This window comes from Neovison vison, chromosome 11, assembly GCF_020171115.1.
Source record: "Neovison vison isolate M4711 chromosome 11, ASM_NN_V1, whole genome shotgun sequence".
Classification (NCBI taxonomy): domain Eukaryota; kingdom Metazoa; phylum Chordata; class Mammalia; order Carnivora; family Mustelidae; genus Neogale; species Neogale vison.
In genome coordinates, this window is record NC_058101.1 from 6,200,178 (window position 1) to 6,214,963 (window position 14,786).

The window sequence follows — 14,786 nt, forward strand, 5'->3', positions numbered from 1 at the left end:
TTAAATATCAGATAACAAAGTATTACCTTACAGTAGTTAGTGGAAGGCTGTGCTCTACCTTGGAACAATCTTGACCCAGCATCGTTTATTAAAATCACCCTTAGAAAAGTTTGTTGTATGTGCATTAGGAAGGGAACTGCATTTTCAACTCGATGATGCCTGCCACATCACTTAAAACACATCTATTTTGTTTCCAGATCAGATACGTAAATGCAAATGACACCAGTGAAAATTCTGCCACACACGAATAAGCGTGCAGTTCATTCAAAACTTCTCCCAGGGTCTTCTGTCAACATTAAGATCCAAACTCTCCAGCCTTTCACACAGAGCCCCGTGTGACCTCCATGACCTTCTGGCTCCTAATCTTCTGGGATCCATCACCTTCCTGTGTGATCTTCTAACTTTGCTAATTTCTAAGTAAGACGGGAGGCTTTTTGTTTTACATCCCAAAGTATCAAACTGCGGGCAAAAACGCCCTCCCTATGTTTTTCCAGGTCTTTTTCCAGGCCAGGCCCTTTGTCTTGACTTCTCCTCTTGCCTTGACCCCTTCTGACCCACGCTGATAACTTGGGTATAAAATGTGGCAATATAGGTGTGAGGAAGTTTTGTGAAATAAAGGTAATATGGCCTATGAAAACAGGGCACACACCTAACAAGAAGTGCTTAGAACGTGGTAACTACTGTACCTCCTGTGAGTATTAATCCTCTGTGCCCTAATATTTTCGGTTTAAAAATACTTTTGCTACATAATCATCAGAATGAGAGGCTGATAATCAAGTGATAGAAATGCGTGTTTTTTTTTTTAAAGCAATGAGTAATTTGTCCCACTGCTACTGTAAAATAGGATGCATGCACCTGCAAAAAATAAAAACCCCCAAACCTGTCAAATATTCAGTGAAAGGGCACAGGACACCCGGGTACCTGTAATGGTGTTTATAGCGCCCCCCTCTGGGACAAACACAGACAGCCCAGAGCAGGTGGGTTTTTCCCCTGACCGGCGGGCCCATTAAATGGGGGCCTTTGGCGGCACTGGAGTAAGGGACATGCCAGAAGGTGTGCCATGAAGCAGGTGCTTACACAGGAAAACCTTGGGCTGGGAGAGCGTGGTGCTAGGGTGGCCGCATCAGCGGGGAGCCGGAGGAGCGAGGGCAGTGCAGCTGCTCTGACATCCCTAAACCCCCCTGCCCCACGACTCCCTGCTCCCAGGGTCTATATCCTGCGGCCTCAATCCACACAGAAGCTGGAGAGCTTAGGGACCTGGAGAGTCAGTGAAACAGAATCACGTAAGAAAGCTGCTCCTTGGGGCGCCTGGGTGGCTCAGTGGGTTAAAGCCTCTGCTTTCAGCTCAGGCCATGATCCCAGGGTCCTTGGATCGAGCCCCACATCGGGCTCTCTTCTCCTCGGGGAGCCTGCTTCCTCCTCTCTCTCTGTCTCTCTGCCTACTTGTGATCTCTGTCTGTCAAATAAATAAATAAAACCTTAAAAAAAAAGAAAGAAAGAAAGAAAGAAAGCTGTTCCTGGACTTGGTACCACGGAGAGCCACTCACATTCCAAGCGCAGCAAGGGACGTGCTTTAACAAAGAGCCCTTTCTCGGGTTCGAGGCCTGACGGGTCTGAAGGGCTGAAAGTGCAGAGGCAGGCGGCCCCCCTGGGGCTGCAGGCAGGAGATTGGGATGGCGAGAACGTTCTCCCCTGCAGGCACAGCTGGGCTTAGAGCGCCGGGGATGCGGGAGACAGGCGGCATCACAGTCATTTTTAAAATGCTTTGCATTTGAAACTTCTGCAGGGCTCTCCCTGCCGGCTGCTAACTTCCAGGGGTGCTTCCAAGCCCTTCACCAGGCGCTGCGGAGAGCACTGGGGGACCCGGAGATTAACACCACCTTTTCTCATGAGCATCTTTGGACAGTTGGTCTTTTCCCTTAATGTTTCTACATTTTCCAGGTTCCGTGGTCCTTCTGACCATGAAACATGAAATGAAAAGGACACTGACCGTGGGCACCGCTGGGCAGCCCTGAGCACTGGGTCTCTGTGCTGGATTAAGAGTCAGGGAACCTGGGTTCAGTTTCAGCTCTGCAACCTCTAGGAAGGGACCCTCACTTGTGTCGTCTGTCAAACTGCGAATGACAGGAAAGCTGTGAGAAATCACTAAATGCCATGAAGTCGAGCGTCCGGCGACCGCATGTGCGGGGCTGCTGATGCCACAGGCCCTTCTTCCTCTCCTGCCCTAAGGGGCCAGGAACCTTCCTAGGACCTTAGCTACCTTTGGGGGAGATCAGAACACAGGCCCCCGTTCTTTACCTTCTTTTCATTGACGTCCACTTGCTCCTCCTCCTCGCTCACGTCCGCCGGCATGGCCTTGATCTTGTTCAGGAGCTCGGCCTTGGGGGCAGACACACGGTAGTAGGCCGGGCAGTTGACCAACACGCCCACCGCTTCCCTGTCTTCAACCCTGCATCGTAAGAACAAAAGAGTACACAGCACGTTCCAGAAGCCTCACTTGACCACCTGCTGCTCCTTCAGAAATGTGTGAAAAATTCTATTCAGTCCCCTCCCAGAAATTACATGAATAATTATTTACTGATGAGTGAGTACTATGCGTAGGGCTCTTGATTCCAGGCAGACGTGCGCTGGAAAATGCCAAAGGCAATACGGGGGAGACGGGGAGTCAGGCCTGCGGATCTCCCCGGTGACTCTGGATGAGTCCTGTAGCCTGCCTGTGCGTTTCTCCTTTTGTGAAAAGTGTAAGAACGATGCTGACTCCCTGTTTCACAGAGGGGCCCTGGGGCAGCTGCGACTCAGTGAACGTGGAGGTATTTTCAAGGGGCCGCGCGCCTCTCAGACTGCAGTCTTGGCCTTCCAGGGTCACAGAATCTTCCCGACCCCTGCCGTAATTGTTGCCTGGACGCGTAGCATTTTTCCTTCTCATGTGAGCGCGCTATCCCAGATGCGCCCAGGAAACCTACAGCCTGCTGGTCAGTGTGGACAGGACGTGAGGTTGACTCCTTAGTTACACAGCAGGGGTGCCAAGAGTTTGGAGAACAAACCAGGAATTGAGAAACCCGGTATCGAGTCAGCGTTCCGTGTTGTACTATAACCAAGCTGTCTCTCTGGGTATAAGTCAGGTGCTACCAGCTGAGTAAATGATGCCACGGGAGTGGGTGAGGTTCTCTTGGAGAGGTATGTCAGTCTGGTGATTTAACATCTAGGCTAACATTTTGCAGTGGCATAAAGACCCACCAAAAAAAGTCATTTTTACTTGTCTCCGGCTTGCTAGGACTATTCTTCTAAGCAATATGGTTTCGTGTTAAATGTTCTAAGCAACATTTAATTCACTTAACTGAAAAAACTGGAAAAGGTCTTCTGGTACACTTTTCCACCCAGATATACTCGTTGCATAACAAATCGGCTTCTCGAGCATTGAACTAACTAACCAAGCCTCCCGAAGGCTGTTGGCCGAGTCGCACACACAGCAGGACAATGGTCCTTCCCACCAGAAGAGGGCGCAGGCCGCCCTCTTGAAATTCCTCCCGCGGGTCTCAGGGCTGCAAGTTAGGCGACTTTTCCGTTCGCTTCTACATGGAGAACGCGAGCTCTCGAGATGATGCTAGGAAATGCTCAGCTGAGGATGTATCTGTAAGTTACTTTGGCCTTTCTACAGCAGGAGGTCAGAGAACAGAACGGATGGCAGGTCCTGACCTTGATCTGCTACAGACGCGCGTAGTTAAGGGACCGGCACACCCACAGAGCCTCGTGCTTGGGTCCCTCATGGAGCCCAGCGGACTGGCTGGCACGCTGGAGGTACTCAGTAAGCGTTTGCTGAACACATGACCCGGGATAAGTCACTTCACCTCCGTCAGTCTCTGCCAAGTCTGAAGCGTCGGATGGACAGAGGGACAGTTCAGGCCTCAGACTAGGAGAGGCTCCAACCAGCTACCCGAGAGCTCGTAAGGACTCCCTAACTCTTCCTCCCCCTCCCGCAAGTCAAAGCATAGGACTCTCGCTAGTAATTTAGTTAGGACCAGTTGGAAATTTCTGAAGGGCAAGACCAAATTTAGATGAAACGCTGTTTTCATTTGGTCTAGAAGCCACTAACTATGGAGTTCCGGTCCCTCAATCCGCAGAGCTTCCATTGAAGATTAAAAAGATAACAAAAACCACTTTAAACCTTGCCCAAGTTGGCCTTGAAGGAAATCAAATATGCAAGAAAATACTGCAATAACCCAGGAGAAATCAAAAGAATGACAAACGCAGACCCCGGCGGCGGGGCGCTGGGACGCATCGCGCCGCGGTAATCGCGGGAGCCGAGGCTGCGGCCGGACCCAGCCCTAACAGCGCGCCCACGCTCAGGTCCTCCGGGGTTTTCAGGACGAACGAACATCCAGGCTCTCGGAAGGTGGCTGTCAGTGTCGTTAACGAGCCTCTTTGTCCCAGCTGCGTCCTTCCCACAGTCTGTCTCGCTTCCGCCTGGAGGTGGTCTCGGATGTGCTCACCCCTCCCCCTGCCCTCGGCACAGACCCCCGTGGGGCTCTCGATTACGGGAACGGACAGCTGCTTGTTCACCAAGCTGGGGACCCTGCAAAGTCGTTAAGAGAGCGGGCCCGGTCTCGGTGCCTAGTTCAAATCCAGCGGCCGCCACTCACGTGCTCTAGGCCCTCGGTGGGGCGCCGTCTTCATTTCTCTGTGCTTCCAAGTCTCCTCACTTGTAAAAGGGAGATAAAACTGGGAGCTTGGGACGCCTGGGTGGCTCAGTTGGTTGGGCGGCTGCCTTCGGCTCGGGTCATGATCCCAGGGTCCTGGGATCGAGTCCCACATCGGGCTCCTTGCTCGGCGGGGAGCCTGCTTCTCCCTCTGTCTCTGCCTGCCTCTCTGTCTGCCTGTGCTCGCTCTCTCTGCCTCTCTCTCTGGCAAATAAATAAATAAAATCTTAAAAAAACAAAAAAAAAAAACAAAAAAAAAAAACCTGGGAGCTACGCCAGGAGGTTCTTGTCGAAGACTGAATCAGATGCCGCTCACACGAAACACCAACACAATGATTCCCGCGAAGAACTGAGCACTGCGAACGGTACCAGCGGCCGTCACCGCCACTACTACTGTTCTTGTTGTAGGGCAGGTGCCTGGTGACTCATGGTCAGTCTGCCCCATGCCCCACTCCTCAGAGCCCTTCGAAGGCTGCGATGAAGGGTCACTCTCGGGTCAGAACCTCTGGAGGCAGGAAAACATCACGTAAGTTGTCCTAGACTTACCACCACCCCCGTGGAAGGAGTCTCAAACTCAGTGTTGCAGGCCTTCCCAGGGACTTACCTCTTGCTTCCGTATCCCGGGCAGGTGACAGTCCTCTGCGTGGCCTTTCTCTTCGTGCTGTTCTCTTTCAGCAAGTTAACATCTCGGGGAAACAAACCTTCCATTAGGTCCATAGTGGTCTTCATTCTGGAGTCTGGATCCAAAATGTCTGCCAGGGATTTGTCTTGGTGGACGATTTCCTTGGCCAGAGCCTCTGTTCGGATGTCTTCTGAGGACTTCTGAGAGCCAGAACTGACAATGTTTTCGAAACCTCGAGTCCCACAGTTGGGGTTGTTGATGGGAGCTGGCTGCCCGGGGCTTGGCTGCTTGCCAAGAGCCCCATCGAGCTGGGGCAGAGCACCCGTGCTGGAAGGGGGGTTGGTCCCGTTGGCCTCTGAACCCTTGACAGAAGTTTGGGATCCGGAAGCTGGTGTCTGCCCGCCGGCCGAATGGACTGTACCGGGAATGGACCTTTCCTTGGCAACGGTCACCTCGGCGAATTTGCCGGAGCTGCCGGGGATATTACAACAGAGAAGGTAGAAGAGGAGTCAGCAGAGAGGCAGGAAGACTCGGGCTGTTCCTTCTCACATGAGGAATGGAAGGACAAGGTAGTCATGCTCTGAGGTTATCATCCCCCAAACTGTAGGGTCCTAAAGGGCATCCTCCTCAGCCCAGCGCTGGTCACAGGGAAGCCGCGTGACTTTGCAAGGGGGGAGGGATCCAGTGGGAATTCAGTTGTGGTGGGTGTTGCAGTGAGATTCCAGAGCTTTCTGAAAGGTCAAGGGGAACAAAGGGCAGTGGTGCTACATCCCTCCTGTGGTGTCTAGAGGGAGCTGCCACAGAGGCAACGTGTTCTTCTGGGGCTCGGAGATCACCTGTCCCAGGGAGCTTGGTTTGGAAGAGCTACCACCCCTTCTCTTGGCTTCCACAAGATTTGCCCTGAACATAACTGACCTTTAGCTCCGTTCTTTGTCCTCTCCAATGGACACGGAGCGACTCTGGGAGGAAAGCTGACCACAGCCTGGCTGTAGCCCAACCTCCTTTTCTTTGCAGTGAGGCTGCGTCTCGGCTATTCTACGCCCCCGTCTCCCTCCATCCTCTCTCCCTCTCACACACACCCCGTGTGTTTCTAGCACGGCCTGAGGGTGGGCAGGTGAACCTGTCTTAGGGCTCCACGACGTCGGGAGGCCCACGCACACCCACAGAGAAGCCGTATTTTCCAGTATCGGCTCCATCAGTAACAAAGTGACATTCCTGCTTTCTCTGTCTTCCTCCTCTGCCTCTTGAACCGATCAGGAGCTCAAGCAGGGAGGAGAGAGGCGGCACCCTTGGGACTTATCACGCCCTCGGAAACCGAACGCTGCCCTTCGGCCGCTGGGGCTCACGTATCACACGCTCGTGGCGTCGTTCCCGGGCTGGGAACTGGCGACCAAGGCAGCGACCAGCCAAAGTACACGAATGACCCCGTTCTGCCGGTTTCGTCACTCGAGTCTATACAGGCCCCACAGCAGGCCGCTTCTGTGGCCAGCGGGAGGAGGGTCTGGGGAGGCTGCGGGGTGACAATCTCTTACCAGATGGGCCCTTTCGCCCTGCACGGAGTCGCCCGCTTACCTGGGACGGGGCCCCTTGGGAGCCTCACTGCCCGGCGCCGCCGCGCACACAGCTTGGGGAGGAGGTGGGGGAAAGTCGTCCAAGCCGTCCGCTGGGGTGTCCTGGCTCCGTGGAGGCGGCGGGGGTGGGGGCAGCTCAAACGTGGGGCAGGAGGGGCTCCTGAGGTCCGAGTCCCTCACAAACACGTCGTCATCGTAGTCCTCCCGGGGTGGGGGGGAGGCCTGCAGGGCGGACTCCGATATCCGGAGGGAGATCCTCCCCGGAGCGCTCGGGGTTCCGAGCGGCGCGTCGTCAGGGCCGCTGCCCGAGCTCGGAGGGGCCCGCTGTGCTTTGTGGCGCTGCGGGCTTGCACACTCCGGGGAGGGCGAGGCCTCGGGGAGCCCGTCCTCCCTGGCCGCGGGGGCCCACTTCACGCGCGGCGGGGCGGGCCGCGGAGGCTGGCAGACCCGCCTCCTGGTCGCCTCTTCTGTTCCGCGCTCTGGGCTGTCGGGCTCGTGGCCTCTGGGACGGGCAGGCTGCACCAGGCTGTGACCATTGCTCCTGGGGGTCGCCGCCAGGGTGTGGGGCGGGAGAGGCTGTTGCCCTGCCTGACCGTCCCTTCCAGCCGGCTCATCGGCCGCAGCCTGCGAGCTCACGGGAACAGGGGACGGCAGAGCCGAGCCCTGTGGGGTCAGGGGTGCGGCCCTGGGGTCTGTGAGATGCCCCGGCCCTCCTGTGGGCAGCAGACCCGGGCAAGGCGTTGTTCTGCTAGCCTGCCTCTGCGGGTCCAGGGGTCCGGGACATTTGCTGGGAACAGAGGCTCCGCCAACGGCTTTGTAGCCCGGACCACCCCAGCGAGGGCTAGGATGGGGTCTGAGCAACGGCATGTCCTCACCGCCTCTTTCTGAGCAACCGAGTGACCTGGAGAAGGACACAGACCCGGGGTTACCGAGTGGGATACAGACCCGGGGTTAGGGAACAGGACACAGACCCGGGGTTGGGGAGCAGGACACAGACCCGGGGTTGGGGAGCAGGACACAGACCCGGGGTTGGGGAGCAGGACACAGACCCGGGGTTGGGGAACAGGACACAGACCCGGGGTTGGGGAGCAGGACACAAACCCGGGGTTGGGGAGCAGGACACAGACCCGGGGTTGGGGAGCAGGACACAAACCCGGGGTTGGGGAGCAGGACACAGACCCAGGGTTATGGAGCAGGATACAGAACTGGGGTTAGGGAGCGGGACACAGATCTGGGGTTACTGAGTGGGACACAGACCCAGGGTTACGGCTCAGAAGAAAGGGGCAAATACTGAACCCAGAGTTCATGACAGAGATGGGAAAGCATTTAGGGAAAAGGACCCCAGAGAAGCTGCACACTGTCCCTCCGACTGCTCGTACAAAGAACAGAGTTTTTTAAAAAAACGCCAGACAGGCATAAACCCCTACAGGAAAATGTCAAATGGCCGACTTGGGGCCACAAGGCATTTCCCATTATTCGCTGTCTCGCTGCCCCCCCCGCCCTCCGCCCCCCACAGATCCCGCAACTAGTGGCTTTGCAGGGCAGGCCTTGGGATACAAAAGGAAACAGGTACATTTCTTCAGGCCTTTTTAGGACTCCTTTGGGAAAAAGAGTGCTGCCTTAGTCTCTCCCAGTGGGATGCCCACGGGAGAGGTCTGTTGGGAAAGCATCTGCGTGGGCTGCCGAATGTGGAGTTTTTATTTACCATTTTCCTTTAGTCTCCAAGCGTTTTCATTTTTTAGAATGGAGAGTAAGAAGGAGGGGGAGAGTCTCACCCAAGGAGCTAATAATAAGCAATTATCTCTGTAGAGAGATCGATCACAATGAGCAAATAGGGTACCTGGTGATTTAAACACCTGTCCTCCACCTCGGCTCTGAGGACAACCCCAACAATTTCTAATACTTTTGTTATTATGTTCTAAAGGGAAAACAAAACAGAAATCCGCAGCACCGCCTGTTGCCGCGCAGGAGTTAATAAAATCGATCTCCAGCAAACCCACCCTCGTTTGAAAATTCTGCATTTGGAGCTCTCAGGATGCCCGTGAATCTGGAGAGCAGATGGAACTTTTCATCTTACAGAGCCAAGTCCCCAGGGAGCTGTGGCTCAGTCCCCAGGCAGAGCCCCAGCACAGGCCTGCCATAAACCCGCCCACATGCCAGGCCAGGATAATGCGGCATATGGAAGGGAAAGACTGCAAAGAACCAAATTAGCTCTTCTCGTGATGTTGTTTCTGTATCACAAATGCAGACGGTTAAGGGCCCGTCTCTCTCAGACGCGACTCTGCCCTTCCCCTGAATCATCCTTTTCATTTAGAGGCGGTTTCTTCACCGAGAATCTCTCAGTATTTAAGACTGGCTGCTCTGTCCTTCCTGGTGCGTTTCCCAAACGGGTGAACTGAAAACCCAAAGGCAGGAGATGTGCTGGGAGCTTTCCTCCCTTACTCATTTCGGAATCCTCAGGACCTGGTACAAAGCACCCTGCCAGTAAATGTCTGTGGAACGAGCAGTCTCTCTGCCCAATTGTTCAGACAAGGATATAAGCGATTTTTACACTCCACGTCCTCTAATAGGACACGGAATAAGTGGAATCTGTTTTACTGACTCACCTGTTATGTATATGTTTGTTGGCTAGTTGGTTTTTTTTTTTTTTTTTCATCTCGGAGAACTGTCTACTCAAGTTCTTTCCGTCATTGAGGTATTTGATTGTTGTGGTTGAATTTCACCTTTGACTTCAGATGATTCTCCCTTGGCAGTGTTCTAGGTCACTGCTCGTTCTCCCTTGTCTGTAGCTTTTAAGCAATGCACTGAAACTAACCAAAGTTGCGAGTCTCACCTGGAATACTTTCTTTACTTGAGGCACAACTCTGGGAGGAAAAGCACACAGTCTGCTAGCATAGAAGGTAACTAAGTACGCACTTTCTGACACCAGGTCGGCTGCTTTTTTTTTTTTTTTTTTTTTTTTTTTAAGAGTGAGAGGGCATGAGTGGGAGAGGAAGGGCAGAGGGAGAGGGGGAATCAGGCTCCCCGCTGAGCAGGGAGCTGGATGCGGGGCTCGATCCCAGGACCCTGAGATCATGACCTGACCTGAAGGCAGACGCTTAACCGACTGAGCCACCCAGGCGCCCCTTGATGGCAGTTTTAAACTACCTTTCCTATTTCCTATCCCTAAGGGCCTGAAAATTATGATTTGCGAGCTTTATTTTTTACCTCATGTGCTTCTGACACGTTTGTCTTGCTCTGTGAGGCTGTTCACGAGACGCCCACCTTCCCCTGGGCTCTAGTCCCCGCCCCGGATCCTCTGCGTGCAGAGCCGGGAAAGAGCCCCACACGGCCCCAGCTGTGAGGCCTCAGCGTTTGCTCCGTGAACCTTTCTAAGGCTAAACTTACTTGACGTCAGCTACTGCCTCAAAGTGCACATTCAAAACCTATTCCGAGTAAGTATCATTTTTAGAGAAAGTCATCCATAAAGGAAAAATGTTAAAGCTTCCTATGGCCTAGACAAACTGAAAAGGCAACGCACAATACTGTGAAACATCGTAATGTCACATTTCCCTTTCTGGTAGAGCGGAAGAGAAAGAGGAAAGTGCAGCATTCACAAGGCAGAGAGCCTCCGAAACACACGGACATACCTGGACCCAGGGGCAGCCGAATAACACGGATCCTTCATGAGACCAAAGCTGTTGTTTTTCCCCAAAACCACATCCTTGAAACACAAGAAAGGCACAGCGTTACTACCAACAAACAGGCGTTTAAATTTACCAAGAGGGTGACAGTACAAAGGAGAAGGAACGTTTATCAGAGGCCTGCTAGTGTCGGGCACCACCGAGGCACTGTCGCATACTGTCTGCTTCACCCCCAACGCCCCAGGAAGGACTGTTAACCCCAGGGCACTGAGGAGGAGACAGGCCCAAAGCCGTTGCCCTTCCCAAGGCCACAAGTGGCAGGCCTAGGGTTTGGGCCTTGGTCTGTCTCCCCAGGGGCCTCTCCTCACAAAGACATGTGCTAAGCAGAAGTCTGATGACGGTCACCTCCAGGGTTCAAAATGACCCTGCACGCGAAATAGAGCGATAAAAATTATTTCAAAGGACCATGCTTTTGAAACAACGATAGGGAAACATGGGAGATGACAATACAAGGATAGTTTATTAAATTTAGCAAAAATCTCAAATGTTCTCAGTTATAATGAGAGAAGAGATATGAATCTGGCTTGTAATCAGGTTTAAGTATTTTCTTTTCAGGGAAAAAAAGAAATTTCACCCACAAGTAAGGTAAGGTATCAGTAACTTTGGTAACTTTTCAGGGGTAGTCATTACTTATATTTGTTTTTAATAAGGGTGTAGATTCCTCAAAGGGTGGTAGGTGAGGTATTTTTGTTTTTTTTTTTTTTTTTGGTGAGTTTTTGATAGTACAATATTTGGCCCATGTGAACATGTCCTAATGAAAACAATGATGTTGCTACTGATAATACATTTAATTTTTTTTAATTTAAAAAAATGTTTTTTTTTAAAGATTTTGTTTATTTATTTGACAGACAGAGATCACATGTAGGCAGAGAGGCAGGCAGAGAGAGAGGAAGGGAAGCAGGCTTCCTGCTGAGCAGAGCCCGATGTGGGGCTCGATCCCAGGACCCTGGGATCATGACCTGAGCCGAAGGCAGAAGCTTTAACCCACTGAGCCACCCAGGTGCCCCTGATAATATATTTAATTTTTAATTATTTATAAATAACAGAAATTAAATCCATATGATCCCTACACTTAAGTGTGAGCAACTTACTTCACCATTAATCTGTCCAAAGGGCTACTAACTTTCTACCTTTTTTTTTTTGGCCCAGTCAGTGGTAAAAGCACTAAAAGGCAAAAAAACCAAAAAACCAAAAAAACAAAACAACCCCCCCCCAAAAAAACCAACAAACAACAACAAAACACCAAAGGTGGTAGCAGGCCTGCAGGAAAAACAAACACACAAATACCTTCGATCGCAGCCATCCCTCATGGCATTTACTGAGTGCCAGCCACTGCAAAGTCCCGTAAAATCCCCAAACTAGGTGCATGGAATTGTATCGGGCACCTAACGATCCCTCTGTGATTCAGTCTACAACAGTGAGGCGAGGGGAGGTAACTGCTGCTCCGTAACCCACAGTTCGAGTCGAGGAACGCTGCAGCATTCAAACCAGGATGGCTCCAAGCCCAACATCTTTCCTTGGAATCTTAACAAGTGAATGGAGGCTGGCAGCTTGGATGGTTTGAGAAAAAGAAGTTCCATGTTTCTCCAATTTGCTCAAGTAACACTCTAGGGAATGGGAATTCCTGCTCTCCACGAAACCTTACGGTCCTTTAAAATCTTTTCCCTGTTCACCCCCTCTTGACAAAAACGTGCAATTAAGTGAGAATGCTTCTAGATCCCCTTTGAGTTCCTTGCCCACTAACAATTAAGTATATTTTCCCATTTTCTTATTTCCTTTGAATTTCAGTATGAGAATGAGTTTAACTTCTGCAGTCACATGAGTTGACCCCCAGAATATCAGTCTTAAGTTGATACATGGGTGTGCACAGGTCAGACCCACTAATAGGCCATTAAGAGACCTCTCTAAATCTATCGATTACAGTATCATTTGGACAGAAGTCTATTATAGTATAAGCCCAAGGAGATCAATTTGTGCTGCATTTACTTGCACTGATTTCATAAATTCAATTTTTTGGCATAAATTCATTGCCAAAGAAGACTTTACACTTCTTACCAGTTTATAGAAAATAAAGTACTTACAGCAACGGCGATGGGAGAAATACGGGGGTTAGAGTTATTCCAATAGACACTTGGGTAAATGTCTATTTGTGTTTGTCGGTTATCTGACTTCTGGTGACTGATTTAAAAATACCCCTGTTCTTAGACTTCATTAGGTATAGCAAACTTAAGACTTTATTATAAACCTGAAGTCTGTCGAATCCCGATGCTTACTCTCGCTTCGGGTTCAGAGTTAGATATCTTGCTATCTCTGTGGCCAGGGAAATAGGAAGACAGTAGTATTCACCTACTGTGGATATCAGTTTCCAAGTATCTGCTAAAATGATTAGGAATCCATTTGAGAAATTTTAAAATTTTATTTAAATGGGAATGACAGTAATCAAGAAATGTTAAAATGAAATCAATTCATTGGCTTGAAGTTTTCAGATAGATATTTAACTCCTGCCACTTCCCATCCCCAGTCTTTTTTTATTCAAGGAGGGAGCATGGTATAGTGACTAGAAGAATCTGGAGTCAGACAGCAGGAGGTCAAAAACCTCACTCCCATTACATTGGGCAAATTTCTCACCCTTTTTGTGTGTCGGATCGTTCAACTGAAACACAGAGACAACAGTATCTCCTTCAACTGAAACACAGAGACAACAGTATCTACTTCTTTGCATATATGTGAGGATTATTTTTCTGCTTATAAAACACGAAGAACAATGACTGATACATACTTCGTAAACATTTACTATTATTATTAGCTATTTGTAACTTCACATTTCATGGAGAGGTGATTCTGTTTATGCACAGTTTGAATGGCTGCTTCCTGAGGGGTGCTAGAATGATTTCCAAGCAGCGTTCTACAGAATCGGGCGTACATCCAACACGTGGGATGAACTAAGCAATTTCCTCAGCAATTAAACAACTGTCATACCACCACATGGTGAATATCTTATATATCAGGAACCGAGGGCCCTGTAAATAACAATGAGAGCTAGAGAAACCTCTGACTCAGCATCTGGAAAAAACAACTCCCAGCCAGGAATCTTGTTTCTCCAAAGGCTTCTTTCTATAGCCTTTGCTGGATTCTAAATCTATGCAATGAATAGGTGAGAATTTCCATCTCCAAAGCAGACTTATTTGGGTATTATCTGGCAGTTGTGCGGGGCTCACCCATTTTAAAAAGGTTAAGTTTTCCGAAGTTTTATAGAAAGCAGAAAGTCGGCAAGAATTAGATGTGTCCTTCAGCTCTATCAATAATATCCATTAGTTCTACAATTACGCTTTTCAAATGAAGAAGAATTAACAGAAGGGTGCGTGTTTCAGAGAGGACCATCAGTGGCCAAGGGGAGGCCCAGGCCTGCGGAGGGTCTCAGCAGGTCTCGGGTTCCGAGTGGGGACAGCCTTCTGAGGTTGTCCAGGGGCAGGAAGGATCAGTTTGTATCAACAAGGAGCTGACTTCCATGCTAAACTTGTTTTGGTGGCAGAAACTATCTCATTAATGGACTTCTGAAAAGGAACTGAATCTTTGTCAAAAGCTTATAACAAACATCCTGCTCTAATAGCATCTGGCTGGCAGGAGCGACGGGCATTTGTGCCATGGAATAAGCCAGCCCCAGAACAAGGCTCCATATTTTGCGTTAACTTCGTAGGCAACTCGTTTCTGCGGAGTTCTCTAAAGCTGGGGTGAGACAAATTCTTATTGACTACCTTCATTAAAGCTTAATAATAATGGTAAAGTCTTGAATTCATGCACATAGAAAAACAATTTCCTGAAATAATATCCACAGTAATTGTGTAGAGTCTAGTTTTATTATTATTTTTAACTAGTTCTACAAATAGGATGGCTGTAGAGGATGGCTGCATGCAGAGGCGAGGAGAAGACCTTGCCGTGGCCCAGGTCTCGGGGCAGCCCAAGTCTGCTTGCTGAGTGGGAGAACGGGAGAAGGAAACTCGAGAGCCCAGTCCTGGCCCAATTGCAATCTGGGGGCTGGTCACCTGTTTTCAGAGTTTGGAGAAGCAAAGCAGCACAGGTAAAGTATTTCATTTTGAAATATTTTCCCCTTCTGGCTGCAAAGTCCCCCAATTAAGCATTTAATATTGCACTCTCTTTATTGAAGAGGACGTAAATAAGGTTCTGTACTTCTCTAAAAAAGTTTTTCAAAGGA

At 50.4% G+C, this 14,786-nt stretch overlaps 1 protein-coding gene across 3 annotated transcripts in view; it reads right to left on the reverse strand.

Annotated features, from left to right (window-relative positions):
* The window catches only part of SHROOM3 (shroom family member 3), a 186,513-nt gene that overhangs the window by 11,196 nt on the left and 160,531 nt on the right, over positions 1-14,786 (reverse strand). For all 3 annotated transcript variants that reach the window (XM_044225621.1, XM_044225620.1, XM_044225622.1), the window contains 4 exons: positions 10,520-10,593; positions 6,892-7,791; positions 5,302-5,790; positions 2,299-2,449 (listed from right to left, as the gene is read on the reverse strand). In XM_044225621.1, the coding sequence (XP_044081556.1) occupies positions 2,299-2,449; positions 5,302-5,790; positions 6,892-7,791; positions 10,520-10,593 (1,614 nt within the window). The remainder of the gene's footprint in view (positions 1-2,298; positions 2,450-5,301; positions 5,791-6,891; positions 7,792-10,519; positions 10,594-14,786) is intronic.